This window comes from Melanostigma gelatinosum, assembly GCF_949748355.1.
Source record: "Melanostigma gelatinosum genome assembly, chromosome: 17".
Taxonomy (NCBI): Eukaryota; Metazoa; Chordata; class Actinopteri; order Perciformes; family Zoarcidae; genus Melanostigma; species Melanostigma gelatinosum.
The window spans coordinates 6381987-6404081 of record NC_136650.1 but is presented as its reverse complement, the minus strand read 5'-3'; the positions used below and the strand labels follow the sequence as shown (position 1 = coordinate 6404081).

The following is a 22095-nucleotide window of genomic DNA, read 5'->3' as shown; positions in this document are numbered from 1 at the left end:
TCACGTGACTTTGCTTTGCGCGAACAGCCAATCAGATTTCAGAGGCGGAAATGTCTAACTTGTGAGTCGTCTAGTTGTAGTAATCCTGTCTGTTTTCTAGTCTGAATTAATTATATATTTTCCGATATTATGGTTATTTAACCTCTTGGTAACGTTTGTCTTCAATCCCGGGCGGTGACGTTACGGCCTGACGTGGCATTTTAACGTATAAACACCGCGCTTACAGCTGCTAGCTAATTAGCTAGCTATGCTAGCTCGTTGTGAAAATCAACAACATTCCTGTAGGGATTGTTAAGCCACTGAGAGAAAATATTAAAAAAACAAAGACGGACGGCTTTAAAGGAGAGTGTAACTAAATAACAGCGACAGCAGGCGTGGTAGTAAAGTACAGGATGTCAATTGAGTACGAGGAGCCTGCGTTACCGGGGAGTTACGATGTTGTGGGGTCATTTCCTAAAAGTTTCGGCTACGGGGTGGAGGAGGCAGACATGGAGGAGAGCTCCACTTCAGCTGACAAACCGAGGATACTGCTGATGGGACTGAGGCGGAGTGGCAAGTCTTCTATTCAGAAGGTAAACGACCTAAAACACACCACCACCACCACAGACGTAGCGTAATCACACCTCTTAAGACAGTAACATTGAATCACCTTTAAAGCTGAGCTTGATAACCTTAAATCAGGATTTATTGCAGGACTGTTGCATTAGTTGTTGTTTAGCCGTACTCGATTAGCTGGCAACTGACTGTAATCGTGACTAAAATACTTTTCTTCTTTATGCTCTGTGAACAGCATGCATTGTCAACAGAAATGTCTCTTTCCACTTCCTACATGAAACTGCTCACATCTGTGGATTATCTTCAGTAACCGCTTCATGATTTCTGGAGAGAGACATTACTGTTAAGATTTTCAAATGTTTTTTTTCTTTTTGGTGCTTTGAGCACCGCAAGCCGAGTGCCATATAGTTCCATTGTATTGGAGAGAAGGCAGAGATCACTATGGTTGATATCTCCGATGCTCTGCAACAATCTAGATTGATAAAAAGCACTGCAGGCAAGAGGAAAGGTGCTTCTTTTTATTTTGGGAAGAACTGTTCCGTTAAAGAAACAGGTAAACACATGGGGGGGAACAGCATGGATGGACAGACAGACATGAAACAGGTGTAACGATAATCCTCCTGCTCCTCCGACCAGGTTGTTTTCCACAAGATGTCGCCCAATGAAACGCTGTTTCTCGAGAGCACCAACAAGATCTACAAGGACGACATCTCCGCCACCTCCTTCGTCAACTTCCAGATCTGGGACTTTCCTGGCCAGGTGGACTTCTTCGACCCCTCGTTTGACAGCGAGATGATCTTCAACGGGGCCGGCGCTTTGATCTTTGTCATCGATGCTCAGGTAGGATGACATCAGTTAAAACTCAGGAAGAAGAAGACCGTCATTTTTAAAACGCTTTCCTGTGTGAGATGAAGTAACGCGTGACCCTTGCCTTCTTGTTAGGACGACTACGTCGAGGCCCTCGGGCGGTTACACCTCACCGTATCCAGAGCCTACAAAGTGAATCCAGACATCAACTTTGAGGTGTTCATCCACAAAGTCGACGGTCTGTCAGACGACCACAAAATAGAGACACAAAGGGACATTCATCAGAGGGCCAACGACGATCTGGCAGACGCCAGCCTGGAGAAGCTTCACCTCAGGTGAGTCTCTGACACGTCTGCACAGGTTAGATACTCAAGCTGCAAGATTTAGGGGCCGATCACCCCTAGAAACATTACGTTTTATGATTGTAGTCTAACAGGATAGAAGTTGTATGTGCTCCACTAAAACACTAGAGACATGGTGATTTTGCTATCAGCATATCTATTGCCTCCACACGGCTCTCAATATGGCGACGACCGAGCCGGCAGCTATCAGCTAACAGTGCTAACAGTGCAAATAACGGCAACAGCGTTGACGGATCTAACGGTGTTTACCAGAGGGGGAATTGAAAGGTGGGCGCTGCGCTTTTGTGACGAAGCGGCAGGTCGGTGCAGCGTCATCACCTGCAACCATATGAGAGCGGTGCATGAGGCCATGAGCTAACCTGTGTGGGCCGCTCACATGCACTTCAAGGCATGCGCAGCCAGCCACACTATGTCAACAAAGCAGAGAGAAGCTCAGAGGGAGAGCAACTTCCTTCTCTACTAAGGTAGAAATTACTCCACTTCATCTTTACATTGATGATAGTTATTTTATGCTATGCTAATGCTCTGAATATCGTATAGAGAACCTTTTAAAGCTGCACTTTTTATGTTTTATATCGTGTGTGAAAACCGTGTGTAATGAAAAGTGTTACTCATTGTTATTAACACCCAACTCCTCCTTTTCCCTCGCTTTGTGGTAACAACTCTCCCTTCCCTCAAGTGGTCAAAAATGAGCCTCGATATTGTATAACTTATACATACAAACCAAGCTGTTTCTTGTCGTCGTTGTTTTGAGTCTATTGGTGAGGTCAGACATTTCAGGGATAGCGTCAAGTTCCTATTCTATCAGCGTGAACCGGTCGGATTAGTATATTGTTTCGTCTTGCAGTGTTGTAGCCGGGACTCATTTGTTGACGCGGTTTTTTTTGCAGTGTGCTAACTCTGCTCTCCTACTTTCCCTCCTCAGCTTCTACCTGACCAGCATCTACGACCACTCCATATTCGAGGCCTTCAGTAAAGTCGTCCAGAAGCTCCTTCCTCAGTTACCAACGTTGGAGAACCTTTTGAACATTTTCATATCGGTATGTTTCTGTTACGTTCAATAAAATATAGTCTCTACAGCGTATCCTTCTTTTAGTACCGTCTCTTATGAACGTCCTTCGTGTTTTGCAGCACTCTGGGATCGAGAAAGCCTTCCTGTTTGACGTCGTTAGCAAGATTTACATCGCCACAGACAGCTCTCCTGTGGACATGCAGTCCTACGAGCTCTGCTGTGATATGATCGACGTTGTCATCGATGTCTCCTGCATTTACGGGTGAGAATAATTTTATTTGTTTGAAGTGTTGGCAGTGGTCGCATCCTTTGGTTGAAAGGCTTTGAAGGTGGCTCTCCGTCTTCTCCTCCGTGGCAGGCTGATGGAGGACGGCAGTGCCTATGACAAGGAGTCTATGGCTATCATCAAGCTCAACAACACCACAGTGCTTTATTTGAAAGAGGTCACAAAGTTCCTCGCGCTCGTCTGCATCCTCAGAGAGGAGAGCTTTGAGAGGAAAGGTGGGTAGCTTTTGTTTCTATAAACAGTTGAGTTGGCACCAGTAGACCGGGGTTTAAATACACACGATGTCCTCAATGTGTGATTAAAGCGCGAAGCTGCCAAATGACTTCTTTGTCCCCTTCACAGGTTTGATAGAGTACAACTTCCATTGTTTCCGAAAAGCCATCCACGAAGTGTTTGAAGTTGGCTCCCCACCACAAGACGTCCGCTCCTCCAGAAACCACCGGATGGGCCTAAAGTACGCCGGGATGAATGGCAGTGCTGTAAATTAGGGCAGGAGGTGTGTGTGTCTGTGTGTGTGTGTGTGTGTGTGTGTGTGCGTGCGTGCGTCTGTGTGTGTGTTTACCTTAAGAGCAGCGAGGCTGCGTGACGTGGAGAGATCACATGAGAGCACACACGCCTCCTGTCAAACACGCTTTGCCTTACTGTGTGCAGCTGAATGTGAATCAGTTAGAACTGATGAACTGAGCTTAAGCCAAAAAACAAACAAAATAGTGGTTCTTTCTTTCTGCACATTTATCAGTATTGAAATGTCAGCTGTGTTTACCTTCTTGGCCAGTTACTTGTGTGTACTCTGCAACATTGAAATATACGCCTATCTGATCCAATATAAGCACTTATAGTCAATATGAACAAAGAGCTCCGTTGACTGAAGCTCTAACTAGAATGAATTCATTTAACCTTGAACTGTTGGGGTGTGTAAGTGGATCGAACAGCCAGTATGGAAAGGAAAGCACAGTGTTTGTTCTGCCGTGTTTTCTGTTGATAATGAATCATGTGACCAGCGGCCGGAGCTCTGCTCAGGATCCCCGTCAGACCAGCGCTGTGCCAGTTCCACCATTAGAGCCGTGGTGTAATGACAGCATGTTGGTCCTGATGGAGTCTGGGAATAACGGATGATGCTTTTCACTCGGACGAACCTGCCGCGTCTGACGCTCAACTTTGTTTTGTAGCTTGTGATGAATGTTTTGACCAAATTTACTCCACAGGGATTCTGTTTTGCTTTTTGCTTTTTTCAGAGATTTGTAATTATTGTACATATTTCATTAATAAAATATGTTTCCTATTTTCTCTGACTCACAGTTATGACCTTTTTTTGTTCATAATTAGTGTCTCACAAGTTAAGAAAGTTGTTAATATAATAAGATAAATGTAAACCAAATAACATGTCATAGTTTGAGTTTTTTTTAAAAGATTTTATATATTTAGATATGTGTATATACTTGGTCATAGCTATGAGATACTTTGTCATAAATATTAGATATGGTAGTTAAATATGAACGTTTTATTAATTATTATTTCTTTATTTCTGGCAATTATAATGTATTATCTCACAGCTGTCATACTTATTTAGTGAAAGTATGATATATATATGAGATCCAAAGAATTGTGAGAAACTAAATAGATTTGACATTTATTAAATATGAGGAAATATAATCTCATAATCATTACGGTTTGGCTCAGTGTCTCATTTTTGAGAGTTTCTTAAATTCATGAGATACAAAGTCATATTTGTAAGGCACTATCACAATTATGAGATACAAAATCATGAAACAAATTACACATTTTATCATGAAGCGTCATAATTCTGAGACAGCTTGTCATAAGGTGTGTAATAATTACGAGGTTATAGATAAAAGTCAATCACGTGTTTTTATCACAATGATGCAAACCCTTCTGACAATTACAAAACGTTCATAATAGCTATAATATTTTGAGGGTTTCTCATAATTACTACCTTACTTTTTCCTTATGAAATATTTTCTCATGACTAAATATGTCATTATTATGAGAAACAAATAGCCTCATTATTACTACAGCTATATAAAGCTTTTACATTATGAAGTGTTTTATCCTCACATAATGTGCCATGTTATGTCAAAACAGCATAATTATGACATATTAACAACTATCATAGTTTTGAGATTCTAAGCCCTAATATTAAGGCATTAACTACTTAACTTCCTTATAATTATTGTCTCATAATTATGACAAAACTCTTAATAGAGTAACTGGGCGTCCATAGTATGGACAGGTTTAAAGAGTCAAAAAGTAATCACATTACATATTTAGTTTAATATTGTGATCATAAAAGTTATTTCATAGACTTTTAGCTTCATGTCTGTTTAAACCTGTCTCTGTGTTTCAGCAGCCACTCAGCTTTTACCAGCAGGCGGCAGCATATTCACATTTAAATGTTTGACATTTCAGGATGACGTAGAAAAAGTTTCACCTATACTCTCAAAATTGTGTTGTAGTTCAAATAAATCAATATTTTCAACAAGTCCGTCCCCATGAACTCTGAGATCTAACAGCCCATCAAGTTGTCCCGTTAATAAGCTCAGAAAGTGCCTGACGTGAATGAAAAGGCTTCATCACTTCATGTGTGGACATCCGGACTTAGTGGGTCGTGGCAGATGGAGCCACAGCTGAAGCCTCTAATCGTCCCCAGACCTCCTGCTCACCGCTGTGGAAAACAGAGGTCAATGAGGGAGAAAATGATTTCTCCTTTTTATGTTTTTTTCCGGGACCCTGCAGTTTGCTCCTCACCACAGAAGATGTCACTCCTATTTTCAAGATTTTATATGTGTATAAACAGTTGGATATATAACATCTATAGACAGCCAGTAAATCATTTATAACACGTATACACTTGGTAAGTGCTTTATAACACTATATAACTGTGTGTAAAGGGCCATGTTGTGTTATCAATCATTCATCAACTACACACACGTTATATTTGTTGATGAATACATTAATAAGCATGTTATAACGTCTTGGTTACAACTACATTACGGTATAGTGTGTTTTAATTGAACCCATGTATTGAGTGCACTGCTGAAGAATAATAGCCTACATTGGAGTGGGGGTGTTGTGGTAGCTAAGTGAAGGAAACCCTTTAAAACGTCAATTTCAAAGTCCCCAAATTACCTTTATTGTGATATTAGCTGTATGACATAACTCCTAAATGAGATTATTATCAGGAGTTTCCATTTGGAGAGGTAAAAAATTGGTTTACAGCAGCAGCTGGAAGCCAAAAGTCTACTGTGTATTTAAAATATTGAATTACATCCAAGAAACACACGGAGTACCTTCTTTCGGCTCCAACTCCCCACAAGGTGAAAGACAGACAGGAGGGAGTGCAGAGGAGAAAGGGGCGGTGTTTGGGGGAATGGGTTTTACGTCCCAGATGCTTCAGTCAGTGGAAAGCCGTCAGTTTGCAGCTCGCGGGAGTTTCACGGAGGATTTAATTATCTGTCATTATCTACTCCAGAGCAGCGCGAGCGGACGATCGGCTCGGATCCTGCAGAGATTCCCGTGAGCATCTCCAGAGGCTGCTGGTGCGCAAAGAGAGGTACGTTTTAAATGTGGGCTCTTTATATGTGCTGCTTATAGCTTTGTAGCGTAAAGATACGTACGTGATACGTACATTTAAAGTGTGCTGTGGTGAGTTTGCATTGTTGTAATCTCCTGATGCTTTGACGTCTGCTCCGCGGAGGCGCGCACATATCTCATCACCAGACCTCACCTTGCGCAAAAAAAGATGCGTTAATGAAGCATCGGAACATTTAGAATCTCTTTTCACGTTTTAACAGGTAGAAAAGTGTTCTGCAGATAATCAAAAATCAATGTAATAATGAGTTAATAACGTTTATAGACTCGATTGATAATTAGAAACTGATTATCTCGAGCATTTATTAACATTACCGACATGTATCATTACATCATTACCGAATCGATAGGACAAATACGTACCAGTGGCATTTTTCACAACCTGGCAACCCAGAATGTTCTATTATTTATGATAAATAACTTATCTCTAAAGCATCAGTAAATGATTCCTTACCAATAAAGACATAAAGGATGACATAGCAGTGCGTAATTGTAAGCCAAATATTTGACCCCCCACATCCAGGATGAGCCAGAAAGGAAGTCCTTTCTTCAGTGAGGAAACAGTGGGTGTTATCGGGGGCCTGAACGGGGTCCAAAGTGAGTAACTGATACTTTGAATAAGTGCTGCGGCCCCCGGTTTTCGAGGAGGATTCATGAGGAGAAGAACAAGGAGACCTTTGAGGAAACAATCCTTTGCTTTAATGTTTCTTAAATTGACTTGGATGCACAAAATACGGCTCCACGCCTGGACAATGAGAGCGCAATATGTCAAGCAATCGTTGCTTTTATTCATTTTGAATGTTACCACGGCATTTAGTCTTGTTGAGTGAGAGTGATGTCACGTCTCCTTCAGATTACACATTTTCTGGAGACTCAGCAACCCCCCCCCCCCCCCCCCCCACACTCACCCCCTGCTCCAGCACTGCTCATAGTTTCCATCACCACACGCCATACCATCATGTTCCAATCCATTTGTGTGAAATTAATACATTCATTGAAACAATGCAGCTCTAGTTGCATGTGAATGTGTTTGGGAGGGGAGGGGGGGGGGGATTATTTTGTTTCCCACAGAAAGGAATTCTTGACTTTTGTCTTTTTTTTAGAAAACAGAGGGCGAAAGAAAAAATGCTTTCCTTGTTTGCTTTTCTTCTTCCTCTTCTTCTTCTCAACCACGACATTTTGCCACGTTTTGTCCAGTCGTCACATTCCTCTGAGATTCCTGCGTTGGGTGAAGGTTGGGCCTGCTCGTGTACAATCAGTGGAGACGAGCCAGACACAAAATAAAACAGTTGAAGGGAGATGATTCTTTTGGGATTGTCAAAGCGACAGTTGGTCATAAAATCCGACAGAGAGTCTCATCATGAGTCAGTCCCACTCACGCCTCGGCCTTTTACATTTCCTGTTTCTACAGCTAGCGGTCGGTTAGCTTAGCATAAAGACTGGAAACAGGGGGAAACAGCTAGCCTGGCTCTGACCAAAGGCAGCAGCACTATAGCACACTGGCCAACATCTTAAACATTTAGTTTTTAAGTACAAAAAAGACATTTTGTTTTAGGGCTGGACGATTTCAAGCTGGAAGCTTATTAATGAATCTATCTTGTATGTTTAATCCAAACACAAACGGAAAGGTAAAAATAGCAATTGTGTTACATGCTGAAACAATTTCTGGCAAACAACAGCTAGGACCAGTGACTTCCCACATCTCCTCAACTCCCTCGAAAAACAGAAGATTGTCGTTTTCACATTTCTGTTTTGGTTCTGATTAAACAAAGGAGATGCGTTTTATTTACTGTGCTTTAGAGATTCTGGTTGGTGGATTTTGTTGCCTTGGTTCAGAGCCAGGCTAGCTGTTTCCCCCTGCTTCCAGTCTCCATGCTAAGCTAAGCTAACTGGCTGTTGGCCGTGGCTTCATTTGTACCATACAGACGTAAGAGAGACGTGTTCATCTTCTCCTATAACTCAGGGCAAGAAAGCAGATGAGCCATTTCCTCAAATGTCTACCGGATCCTTAATGAGTCAGACAAAAGTACATGGTTTCCACTTCAGTTTGGAGTAAATGTCCTTTTTAAAGTCTGCTTTTATATTTACACCTCCAGTTGCTCAAAACCATCATCTGTCCGTATGTTCTGCAAGTGTAAGAGTTTGAAACCAATCCTCTGCCTTTCCAAAGTCAAATGAATCCATCAGCAGACATGAAACAGAGACAGCAGGCCCAGCCTCCCAGAAAACAAACGTCTGTTCCCATTATCACCCACCTCTTGAACTGTCCAGTGCCAGCTGGCAGCTGATGGGAAAATATGTTTGCTGTGTGTTTGTTTTGGATGATCGTTGTCATTTTTTAAAGACCATAAGGCCGACTGTTTATTTGCTTCGGTCAGCGTTTGCCTGCATCCAAGGGCAACAACTATGCTAAGTAACTTCAACTGAAGGTACTTCATTTTAAGAGACCCCATGACCAAAAATACATTCATGTTCCCCAGAGGATGAATTCTAATGATCCTGGGCTTTCACTCTAGCGCCAACACCGGGTCAAAACGTGTCCATGCTTTTGATTATGACCAAATACTTGCAAACGCAAAAGCATTTTAGAAGTCAGAGGAAGCAAAACTATACGGTATTAAAAAATAAATTTGGGAAAAGTTCCACAAGCTTAGTTTTTTCCTAAGTTGTACCTCAGTAATCATCTCGCGACCCCCCCCCCCCCCCCCCTCCCAAGGACCTGTGTCAGGTCACTGTGGGATGAAGACTTGGCGTGGTGGTGACTTGTTTACTTGTTGACTGACTGAGATCTGTTTGTCAGTTCTGTCGACAGCATCAGAGGACAAACTGCAGCTGCAGCCCACATTGTTTCACTGGATAAACAAGCAGCCGCCTGGAGACTCATAAACAAAACCAGACACGTATTCTGTCTTTATTCCCTAAAGTTACAGGCTTAATGAGAGTGGTTATGTGTCATTAATATCCAGGGATACTGATCATGTTATGGTCTCGTGCAATTGAGATCAATCAATGACATGATGGTGTAAAATGAAGCACAGCCTCATTGTTAAACAATTGAGTCTTTGACACTAATTTGACCTTATAAGGAAGCGATTTTTCATGTTCAAGCGACCGAAATATGTTACACATCAGAACATCGTCATTGTTTAAAAATGGCAAGAAGGAGCAAATTATCCCGATGAGATCTTTAATCAGCGACAACAAAATGTACAACGTGTGTTCATTTGAGCCTTCTGATCCGCAGGAAGCCGAAACCACATGGAGCGTCTTTGTACTGGGGATGAAAGGGAGTGCAGTCGTCTGACAGCCATAAGAGACCAGCCTTGTTGTTCTTTTCTTTCTTTTTTCTGCGACAGTTTTACAGCTGCAGCCATGAGAGTGTCCCGTTCCCTCCGATGCTGCAGGGCTCCTCTGTTGTTGCCATGTTCCACACAGTATTGTCAATATTCCCATTCACCTCCCACGAAATCCATATCATGCAACCCAGGGAGTCGCACAATATGAGGACTGTTCTGAGCTTCAGTAGCCTAATCTATTTCAGGGGGAATAAACAGTAAAGTGGGGTGGTAATTAAAAAGCTAACTTTGTTACACGCTTTCCTGTTTTAACTGAGTGCACGCACAGTTTGGTCATTTAATGAGTTTAACGGCAAAATAGAAAGCAGTGATTGTAAGTTAAGGCCTTGAAAAAAACAGGACTCAGAGCCTGTAAGGCTGCACTTATCGTTTACGAGCAACTGAGCAAAAAACGTTTGCCTGCGAGTGGTATTTCACAGTCAGCGATATTGAGAATAACAATAATAAAAAAGAAGCGATACATAGTTTCTATCTGATTTCACAAATAGTTGAAGTAACTAACGCTGTAGTGTCACAGCAAAGGGTCTGAGTAGTTATGTCAATGAGCTATTTCAGTTATGCATAGCGGGGTACGAAGCGTAGATATGAGGGGAAATAGATTTAGTTTACCATGAGGCTGCAACATAATAAAACGTTGAAGCGAAAGGGTCGGAATACTTTCCGAATGCCTCGTCTGGCCAAATACCTGAAAAACGGACATTCTGATCAACCTCAGCTTTACTTTCTGTTAAATGCGAATCAGAAAAAGTCAGAGGATCTCCAAAGTCATTAGGATACATCATCTGGAGACCATGAATGTCTTTAAAATATTTCATGATAATCAATCCAATAGTTGTTGAGATATTTCAGTCTGGACTTAAGGAGAACACCGTGTTTTTGTACATTTAATAATATATGAAAACAGTCACAAAAACAAGAGTCGCGTGTACAGGGAATATGCCATTTTCCCTCCCAAAAAGGCACTGAGGCTGTTTTATATTGCATGAATTAGTATTTTGTGTGTCTGACAGATTTAAAACTTACTTACACATTTTGTTCCACTGGACTTTATAACGTGCGACAGAGGTTTTCATCATGGAATAATCTGGTTTGTAAACCTCAGACATGAAGTCTAAATTCCTCCCCGGGGGAAAATAAACAGTAACACCCAGCGGCAGCAGCTCCCATGGCCTGCAGAGAGCTTCTGGCTGCGGTCGTAAGAAACTGTCCAGGTTGTTGAGGTGTAAAATAACAGCAGCGAGCCATGAAGGGACATGAGGCAGGAGGCCTGATCCTGGGAGACAGTTGCCATTTGGCCGCCACTACAAAGGGCTCCTGTAAATCTCTCACCGGGACGGTCAGTGTATCGGTTCAGGAATTCAACATGTCCACTCATCAAGGTGAATTGTGGGCTGAAATAGTTTCAGCAGCTGTGCTACTAGAGAGAGAGAGTACTTAGACAGGATGGATGAGTGTTTGGTTGGATGTCACGCTCTGAAGAGAAGAAGAACAGGGGAGACAAGTAGTCTTGGGTGTGATCCAAGAGGACACCTGTTGAGTAACGTGAATGCCTCGTAAACAGGGCGCTGACTATGAGTCAGTCATTCAGACAGCTAGTGTCAGACAGTGTTGCGGGTGTGAAATGAGGAGATTCCTAACAGATACGCAGTCAGTTGTAACCTTAAAGCGAGATAATCAATTTGTATGCGGTGCAATTTAAAAGACTTTATACACTCTCACCTGCCACTGTTTTAGGTCCACCTGTTCAGCAGCTCTTTCACCCAAATGTCATATCAACACGTCACGTGGCAGCAACTCAATGCATTTAGGTTCTCAACCTTTTTGTCGAACTTAAGGCTCTCGGCCCACTTCTGATAAATTCTTAAAGTAATTCTGAGGACCACCCTCCCAAATGAATGAGAAAACAACGGCGGTATACAGAAGAGCATCTGGTAACACGTCGGACCTTGAAGCAGATGGGCTCGAGCAGCAGAAGAACTCACCGAGTGTCAGCTAACGACAGGAAACTGAGGCTGCAATTGGCGCGGCCTCTCCAAAATTGAACAATAGAAGATTGGGAAAAAAACGTGACTTTGTCTGACGGGTCTCGATTTCTGCTGCGACATTCAGACGATAGTGTCTGAATGTGATGTGAACAACATGAAAGTAGAGATTCATCCTGCCACCGCCCTCAAAAAGCTCACTAATTAACACATGTTAATGTTTCACCAACAGAAATAAAACAACACTGACTGTTTGGATTAAAGATACAACATTTTAAAAGAAATAAGCTTTAGGCTTTTTTTTTTAATACTTTGGGAAAAGCTTTCAGTCTTTATGCTAAGCTAAGCTAATGCTGCTCCATGCCTAATGCTCAGTTTCGACAGTAAGAGTCCCACCGTATTTCCCTATTTTACAGCTGACTATAAAGTTATAATGGACCGCCCTTTAGGAACCATAAAACATTGGTTTCAACATGGGTGGATTTTTAATTACGTGCCTTTGTGTTTTGGCTCAAGTCCCATAAGAATTCCCTGTTGGATGCCTAAAGGAGAATTTGATGACAGACAACAGCTGGAGACCACAGAATGTGTTCGCAGATGTTGTGGCCCAGGAAGAGAAACATAAAGCTCAAAACTGGGAAGACTATGTCCGGAAGGAAAAGCTGATTTCCCCCCCCCCGTCCAGACAGCAATCAGACAGAAAGCAGACATAGGATGTGATGTCTTCTCTCAGTTCGGTATGCTCCTCGTTGTTTTGTTGACCCAGCTTGATGCCCTGCAAGAGGAGGCGGGGATGCATCAGGGATGTCCTCTGTGTTGTGCCAACATGGCATTGGGAGAAAAAGTCTCCAGACTTCGGGAGAGAGGGAGTTTCTGCTTCTGGCATCGACTTCAGGACATGACCGAGAGCAGACTGTGTTTATCCTTTTGATGTTTATCTGACATTGCTGCATCATTGGTTATTAGAAACAAAATGTGTGATAGCAGTCAAGACACGAGGAATGTAAACTGCACTTTGGCGACGACTCCTTCAGCGGGCCAGATAAAAATACTTGGAGGTTGGCGACCGTGAAGCGCAGTACCTGTAAATGTTTGGAGCGGGAAACCATCGCCATGAGCGATGTGATTCAATTCTATAACCAGCTTCATAACAAAACCACAAAAAAATATGTGTTTCTGAGATGTGGCCTTCATTAGTTTGCACCGAGCCCTGGGTCCTCTCAGCGTTTACACCGAGCCGGTGACGTCTTCCAGGGGTGGGGGTAGTGCTGGTGGTGTGTGTGTGTGTGTGGGGGGGGGGGGGGGGGGAGCTCATTCCTCGATCCCTCAGGGAGATTTCAAAGCCACACGGTTTCTCGGCTGCACTTTGTTGAACCCACCTCCCATTTTCTGACACTATAAATGATGCAGGGCTTATCTACACTTCGAAATATAGTAGACAAACTTTACAAATGTAACTAAACTGGACCCATCAACATCTTTTGACCCTCAAATTATGATAAAACATTGCTGAGTGTTGCCATTTTGGAGCCTGTATTTTCTCTTTTTTATTTCTTCAGCAAAAACAACCAAAAGCATCTCCCTCCTTTGAGTTACGTTTATCTTAAAATCTGTTTCAAAGCATGTCTGTAAAATTTTTACGCAGTATCTTCAGGGTCAATATGATGACAAAACACATATTTGGAGTTAAATTGGACTTCAATTTTGGCAATCAACCCTATTTCCAATCACAATAACTATTTGGACATAGCAGAAAGCTAAAGTTGCGGCAATAAAACCTCTACAAGTTTGTTTTCTGCTTTTGAGAGAGAGTTGTGGACAAAATGAGTTAGTAAAAGGAGTAACTTGATGAACGAGTGTATTTCCCTTTAGGCCAAACAAAGATGAAAAAGCCTTTGAAATAGAGAGCGCTGCTTCAATTCAGGTCCCAACAATTAATATTGTTTAGTTGTTCTTTCTCGATGCCAAACCGCCGCTGGGGGTTTCGTGCAAAAATGGGGAGGGGGGGGAGGAAGAGCCAGAGCCTCATAAGCTTTCACTTATTATAGAGTAATGATGAAACAGGAGAAGTGCTTATATACAGGCCTGATTTACAAGAAATCAAATCTGAGTTAGTGTTCATTCAACCCTTCAACTGCTTGCAGGAAACGTTTTTCAGATGTGAAACATGTTTTAACAATACTTACCTGTTAACTGCAGTATGTCATCTTTTGGTCAACCATACATTTTTTGCATGTTGAAGGTTCATCTAATTCGTATTCACCACGTTGTTAAAGTCACCGACAGCCTCCTCTCAGGCTCAAGTCATCTCAACGTTTTCATTCTCCTCAAGCCCCCACTGCTGCTTTTGTCACCATCATCAACATTCTTTTTCAAAAACTTTACGACCTCCCTACTATATCCCCTTCCTACTTTAACAAAGGAAGATGGGTACATATAGAATATCAATGAACCGATATCCAAAATATCCGCCTCCGGCGTCCCCCAGGGCTCATTGCCTGGTCCTCTACCGTTCATTGCCCTAAAATGCTCCCCTTTGTTAACACCATCCGTCTTCATGGTCTCCTGCAGATGATGTCCGACTCCACATCTCCACAATCACTGCAACTCACTCCACCCTGACCAACTGCGCTGCCAAAATGTAACTGTGGATGCTGGCCAACTCTCACATTTAACTGATTTTCAAAAGCAGACTCTCTTTTTGACCACCATGCCAATATCATTAACCAAAAAAGCTTTTTTACACTTCAAACATGTCGCTTCATTCCACCCCTCCCGGAAAGTGTTTTTCATCACATCCAGACTCGACCACTGCCATAGCATTATTAACTTCAGTTGTTTATAATTTATAATTGTTTATGCTCAAGACTCTCCTTTTTAGTGTACGTTGCTTTTAATGTCCTGTACTACACTTTGCCTTTAGTGTTTTTTTAGTTCTATCATCTTTTTAACTTGTGGGTTGAGTGTCTTTAAGCACTCTCTACAGTGCTCTAAAATGTTTGTTTATTTTACTCCCACTTTTTGACATGACCGTTGGTCTTTATTTCCCAGCTGTATCTCCAAAGACTGTCTGCCTCCCTTCTTCCTTTTCTCTCTCTCTCTATCTCTCTCTCTTAATAATCTTTACTCCTCCTTCCTGCGCTGTCTTCCCGCCGACAGCGAATGCTAAAAACTGTGCCTGTGAATTCTCTCAGCCAGAAGAAAGACATCATGAGTGAGCGGTTCGACTGCAAGAACTGCAACGAGTCCCTGTGCGGACGCAAATACATCCAGGTGGAGGACAACCCTCACTGCATCCCCTGCTACGACCGCTTGTACGCCAACACCTGCCAGGAGTGCAAAGAAACCATCGGCCACAATGCCAAGGTAAGCTCTACTTGTACAAGGGCTGGAATCTACTGCTGTACTTAAGTACAATCATGAAGTACTTTTTTTGCTTCTACTTTCTACTCCACCACAGTTCAGAGGGTCTATTAAACTTCTATAATGGTGAAGAATGCCAAACACAGTTTCCCAAAGTCCAAGGTGATGTCTTCAAATGTCTTCTTTTGTTCAAGTTCAAAACCCAACGATTTTAAAATACCTTTAAACAGAGAAAAGCAACAAATCCTCAGCTGAAACTGGAGTTGCCATTTCATCAATATCATGTATTGCTTAAAAGATAACTCCAGAAGAGTATATGAAATAGTCCAAGTTAACCACTAAAATGCCGCTAGATGATAATGCATCACTAATAACGATCTAATTATATTTAAGAATATCATGACATTATCTGGGACTGTACTGCCTCAACAACTACTTTAGTTTTTTGATACTTTGATACATTTAAATAACAACAACACTTTGAATGCTGAGTACTTCTTCCACTGCTTACGCTGTAACTGTCCGACTGCATTATGATACATTTTCTAACTTCTTTAGCAAACCAGCTGGCGTTCCAAATCGTCTGTAATCCCCTTTAAGTTCGGTAGAAACCTTAGTGAGTGAAAATTGGAAACCCTGTCCATAAGAAAGCACCCACAGACGCCATGAGGCCACCGGTGTGCTGTGTGTTATGGACTCCCTGTGAAGGAGCTGCAGTGAGTTACGCCGCTGCTTGCTTTGGCCGTCCCTCCCTTTGCACAAGACATAACAACAGTCATCTTTCTTCCTTCTCCGCTCCTCTGCGTTCGTCGTTTCTATTCCTGTGAAACTCCACGCCTCAAAAATAAGTTTTTCACCCACCGTTCAATGAGGCCATTTATCACAGAGCTCGCCTGAACTGCAGATGAACTGGAACACAAAGCAGCTGTTGGAAGAAAAACACAAAGACACAGAAAGTTGCGTTTCCAGATTTTTTGAAGTTAAAAAAAAAAGAAAAACCCCACTTCTCTCATGCTGAACTGTTTGGAGGACGGCGGGATGTCGTGGAAAGTAGGAAACTTTCGGGTTGACTGAGGCTCCCATGTCGGTAAGCATCCAAGATACAGGGAACCTGTGGTCAACCGTGACCTCTGACCTCCAAGCGGATGGGGGAGCAGCGAATAGAGAATCTCCTTGTGAGAAACAAGAACACATCAAGTGTTTTTATTAACTTACAGTTTGGGGTAAAATTACTGAATGTTTGTTTAAGGATTAAGATGTTTGTCTTATCGTCAACAAATGCTATAAGAGGACCAACAATGCAATATGATATCAATATCTGACTTCTCTGTCCTGTCTGTGCACATTAATTCCTACTGAAGATAGAAATCTTTTGAAATTAGTCATCAATAAACTTACTTTTTTATAAATGCTAAGGGCTATCCTTGAACTGCTGGGCACTGTAGTTGAGTTGTGAGCGTAGATTAGTAGATGGGGCACTTTCGGGGGGGGGGGGGGGGGGGGGGGTTAACACGCATTTGATGACAATTTATGGCAACAGGAAGTAGGTGAGACTGACAGTGCCCATTTACTAACATCAGCCACTATGACACAGTAGCCACAACACCTTATGGTATATTTGGTTGAGCAAGGATATATTTAACTCTGTGAATTTTAGGACAATTGTGATATTTTGTCTTCACAATGCTACAAAGTCTCACTTTAAATTTGTAAATATTTAAATAGTCAGGGTGACGGTTTTACCCCGATGGGAAGCTGTTCTCTCTCTTTGTACCTCGGCTTGTTCACCCCCTCATTATGATTATTAATTATTAATATAAATTAGACATAATGACGTATTTCAATAACTTTTTGAAGGGTATGTGAGCTCTTTGATATTTTTGCTGGCAGTCCACACCATAATATGTCAGAGAGTACTGGCCATGTGTGGTTTTATTTTCAGCTAATTCTTCATTTAAACTTTGATAAAAGTTGAATCAAAATGAACATGTTTCAAACATCCAGGTGTTCGATTAAAGGTTAAATGTGTTAAGATGAACAAAAAGAACTGAGCATAGCATGAACAGTGATATAACAGAGTACCTCCCACTTAAACTGATCACAAAGAGCCATCGGAGACTTTCACATCAGTAACAACTTTGTACCAAAATGTAAAGAGGTGAGTGTGAAGGTTTCACCCCGATGGGAAGCTGTTCTCTCTCTGTCCCTTGGCTTGGTCTTCCCCCTCTGGTTGCATCTTTCAGTCTTTCTTCAAAGGACAAAGGGTTCAATAGCCTTCTGATCATCTTCTCATGACATCCAGGTGATTACATTGTGCATGATCAGAGTCAGTTACATCCTTCTCCTCCTCTTCCTGCAGGAGCTCTTCTATGAGAACAGACATTACCACGCGCACTGTTTCCGCTGCTTCCGCTGCGACCGCTCTCTGGCGGACGAGCCCTTCACCAGCCAGGAGGATGCGCTGGTGTGCAGCGACTGCTACTGCAGCGAGTATTCCTCCAAGTGCGTGTCCTGCGACAAGACGGTCATGCCGGGTAGGGACGACAAAGACCGGCTGCATCACTTTTATTCCTCCAGCACCAAGTTCACAAACCTCCCCTGAGGACAGGTCATTGAGTAATCGCTCAAATAGTTAGAAAGTTCACACCCTGTCTCTGCACGGATAAACAGGCTGATGAGGTTTTGTGTTCCGGGGTGTGACAGCTTAGATGTGACAGGATGATTGTTTTCCTTGCTCTGCTGAAAATACCTCCCAGCAGGGGTTTTTTCCGGCTCCGGCCGCTGCGACGACACGAGTGCAGCGGTGGTGTCGGATGACTTAAAATGACCCGGGCCTGTGGGTAGTGTGGGATCTCATAACTCACCAGTTATTTTCTGAGCCGAGCAGTCGTTTTCTTCAGTTTCCGCTCAGCCAGGAATGCCTTTCAAAGCTCAGGCCAAGTTCAAGTTCAGAACGCCGTCATGCATTTGGTCTGCAGTTCAGGTCCCTCGAGTCGTAAAACAGGCCTAATGATTAAAAGGAGCCCAGAGGCATGACCGGCTCCCGAACCGTTTTTTTAAACGTCCGCAGTGAAGCTTTCTTAGGAAAGAAAACAAGCTGAAGTAATTGTACGGAGCAGGAGGGCTGTGTAAAAACAGGTTTAGCCGTCACACTCAATCATCACTTTTGGTCTTCTCAGTGTGTCACTGCACCGCTATCAGACTCCATTCCTGCTCATTGGGTACAGCACAGTAGGGCAGAGATCAGAGGAATGTTTCAAGTGACACGCAAGGTTGCAAATGTCAGGGAACACAACAAACAATCACAGACATCTCAGTTCATATTCTCATCTGTGCCTTTCACCTCCTCTGACAGGATCAAAGCTGTTGGAGTACGGCGGCTCCACGTGGCACGAGGACTGTTTTGTGTGTCACGGCTGCGAGAAGCCGATGGGCGCGGCGGCCTTCATCCCGGACGACAACAACTACTACTGTGTGCCGTGCTACGAGGGCAGGGTTGCTCCTCAGTGCAGCCACTGCAAAAAGGTGAACTGGGATCTTGATTCATCTGTGGAGAACATTTCCAATTCATCATTTCGTCGATAAAATCCATCCGCCGCTGTTTCCCAGAGCCCACGGTGACATCTTCAAATGTCTTGTTTATCAGTTCAAAGATACGGACACAGATATAGATATTCCATTTTAAACGCTATAAATCCCAGAGAAGCAGCAACCTGTGACTAAGTGACTTTAACAATCAATTATGTCGATCGACGAATTGAATAGTCAACTGATCCTTTCAGCAGATCAGCACCATACCAACGAGTGGTTAAAAGTCATCATCCACTCCTGATTTTTGCCTTTCTTTCTTTTGTCTTTCAAAATAAGATAAATAAATGTGAAAGGACAGGTCAAGATGCCACAATATAGAAAAACATAAATTGGTCAAATGGATGATCATAAAAGTTAAGGACAGAGTTGTATTGATTAGACATTATAAATATACATTACATTTTTCATCTAATTTCTTTTTACTGTTAAAGGGTTTGTGAGCTCTTTTACAATATTTTAGCTGGCAGTGCACACCATAATATGTCAGGGAATACTAGCCATGTGTGGTTTTATTTTCAAATTTTCCATTTCAGTTGATAAAAGTGAACATGTTTTAAACATTCAGGTGTTAGATTGGAGGATAACCGTGTTAAAATGAAGAAGAAGAACTGAGTAGTAAGCATGAAGAGTAAAAGTAAAAGAGCCCCATCAGAGACGTCACATCAGCAACAACTTTGTGCCAAAGTGTATCACTAAAAGACCTTTAAATGGTCTCGTTTTACTGATACAGCTTGTGCTCTGCAGGCTCTGACTAAAGGAGGCGTGACCTACAAGGACGAGGTGTGGCACAGAGAGTGCTTCCTCTGCACGGGCTGCAAGGCTCCGCTGGCCGGCCAACCTTTTACCTCGCAGGGGGAGAGTCCGTACTGTGTCAAGTGTTTCAGCAGCCTGTATGCCAAAAAGTGTGCCGGGTGCAATACAGCCATCACAGGTCAGTGGAAAGTAGAGGAGCCACGGGGTTTTGTTTTCGGCACAATCCCCGTTTCAATTCTGTCCGGGGTTGCTCATCATCTTCCATTGTCTCCAACTGTCCACCGTCAATACAATGTCAACACAATTATCTTCGACAAACAGGTGTGGGCAGTAAGGTGAGTCAGGTTGTAAACATTGACTCTGATCTGTAGTTTGTGATTTGCATGTTTCCTCCTATTTCCAAAAGAAAGGACTTCACAATAAAAGCCACGCCGTCAAGCTTTCATTGTGGAAAATGCTTTTTGTTATTATCAGTAAATGAATACAGTTCTGATACTGTGTTACATGTGTCCTGTCAATCTTTTACGTGTATGAAGACAGTTTGATTTCATAGCTGAACAACGAGCTGAAACTCACATGAGGCTCCATAGAGGCTTTAAAGCCGCTTGTGTGTCGACAGGCTTCCTGAAAACAAACCTGTGACTCAACCGGTATTTAACCAGGATTGTCTCATTTTCCTACGAACAAAAACTTGATGTTCTAATCACGTGCAAACTGTACACACACACACACACACACACACACACACACACACACACACACACACACACACACACACACACGGTTAAAGGGGACATATCATGCACATTTTCAGGTCCATACTTTTCATATTTGGGATTTCTACTAGAACGCATTTACATGCTTTAATGTTCAAACACATCATTTCTCTCATCCAGTCTGTCTGATGATACCTGTATTCACCCTCTCACTGAACCGCTCCGTTTCAGCGCCTGTCTCTTTAAACCACCTACCGACTCTGATTGGCAAAAAATATATAGTAAAGAAAAGAAAATTCAGCAAAGCAGGAACAACAAGTGAGATCCATTATCCTCTCTCTCATAGTGGCAAAGAAACGTAACATGCCAGAGTTAAATGAGGACTTTCATTAGATGCCTTCGACCGCAGCTATGAACTGGAATAGGAGCAGGATGACAGAACTGGCAGTGCTTTCTTATTGTTACTGCCAACGTGCCGATGTTATCGTGAATGCATTTATTTCAGCGATGCTGCAAGGCTCTTATTACATGTTCCTAGCCTGGTGGTTCATTCCTTCATCAGTTGCTCATGTTTTGTGCCTCACAGGGTTTGGAGATGGGAAGTACGTGTCTTTTGAGGAGCGGCAGTGGCACCAGCCGTGCTTTAAGTGTTCGCGCTGCTCGGTGTCGCTGGTGGGCTCCGGCTTCTTCCCCGACCGCGACCAGATTCTGTGTACAGACTGCAACAACGATGACTGACCGCCACGAACCACACCGGTCAAACACCAGCAGAAAAACATGATTCTAAACCTCGGCCTTCAACACGAACACTGCAATATTACTCATTCACTCACAGTGTACATCTGATGCAACGCTCAGTATTTACAACCCGAAACTCTCATCGGCCTTGAGCACATTGACATGTTTGTATGAATTCTGCAGAAATGTCCTGTGATGTACGTGTATGACTTTGTTTTTCGGTATTTTTAATGTTTTGCACACCAACGACTAAATGAAATATACAACACATATGTATCTAAACCTTTACGTTTGTTGAACACTTGTTTTCATCACTGCTCGGCAGAAACACAAATTTGAATGTTATGATTAAACGCTTGGCAAACGTATTTCTACTTTTTAAAAGATATTCCACCTTATATAAAACTGCCCTCCCACTACTCCCTGTATGTAAACTCATTTGTGGAGAATGTTCTGTATATTTAGTTTTCTTTTCAGCTTAAAACAGTCTTTACTGGCGTACTTATAATAATAATAATACATGTAATAAAATCAAGGGCATTGTATAAATGAAGTATTTCTCTCTATGAACGTGGACATGCACAATGCATCTCATGAAGTGCAGTAGGTGTCAGTTAGCCTACAAAATTGGTTCCCTGCTTCACACAGTTGTGCTTCTAAAAAATTAAATTGGTAGAAAACCAAGATGGTGTAGGTTAGGACATAGTTGAACGGGACACATTTTTCAACAACAATGATTTTGGCTGTGGTACTTTTGTTCCCGTGGTCTGGATGCTGATTGAAACACCTTGGACCCGCTTCTTTCTCGCTTTAAGTGTCCTGAAAATATTGTAATTCAACAGAAATATTGGAGCACAACATATTAATAAAAGAGTTAATTTTTAACCTTGAAAAAAAAAAAACTAGTCCAGGAAGTTCCACAACACCAGACAAAGCTAGTATGTGGACATTAGAGTTCAGATTAG

General features: G+C 42.4%; 2 protein-coding genes across 3 annotated transcripts; both read left to right on the top strand.

Annotated features, from left to right (window-relative positions):
- The first annotated feature begins 31 nt into the window (after positions 1-31).
- On the top strand, positions 32-4301 carry rragcb (Ras-related GTP binding Cb). Its single transcript, XM_079288237.1, has 7 exons — positions 32-572; positions 1192-1395; positions 1498-1697; positions 2650-2764; positions 2856-2998; positions 3095-3237; positions 3365-4301. Exons 1-7 carry the CDS (start codon positions 393-395, stop codon positions 3508-3510), a joined length of 1131 nt encoding a protein of 376 aa, XP_079144363.1. The 5' UTR covers positions 32-392; the 3' UTR covers positions 3511-4301.
- A 2157-nt stretch (positions 4302-6458) lies between these two features.
- On the top strand, positions 6459-21672 carry fhl3b (four and a half LIM domains 3b). Of its 2 annotated transcripts, XM_079288572.1 has the most exons (6): positions 6459-6593; positions 15164-15335; positions 17692-17866; positions 18688-18857; positions 19668-19854; positions 20979-21672. In XM_079288572.1, the coding sequence occupies exons 2-6, from the start codon at positions 15180-15182 to the stop codon at positions 21128-21130; spliced, it is 840 nt and encodes a 279-aa protein (XP_079144698.1). In that variant the 5' UTR covers positions 6459-6593; positions 15164-15179; the 3' UTR covers positions 21131-21672. The 2 variants fall into 2 exon arrangements, with proteins under 2 accessions (XP_079144698.1, XP_079144699.1); XM_079288573.1 differs by lacking the exons at positions 6459-6593; positions 15164-15335 and adding an exon at positions 16376-16419.
- Positions 21673-22095: the final 423 nt, after the last annotated feature.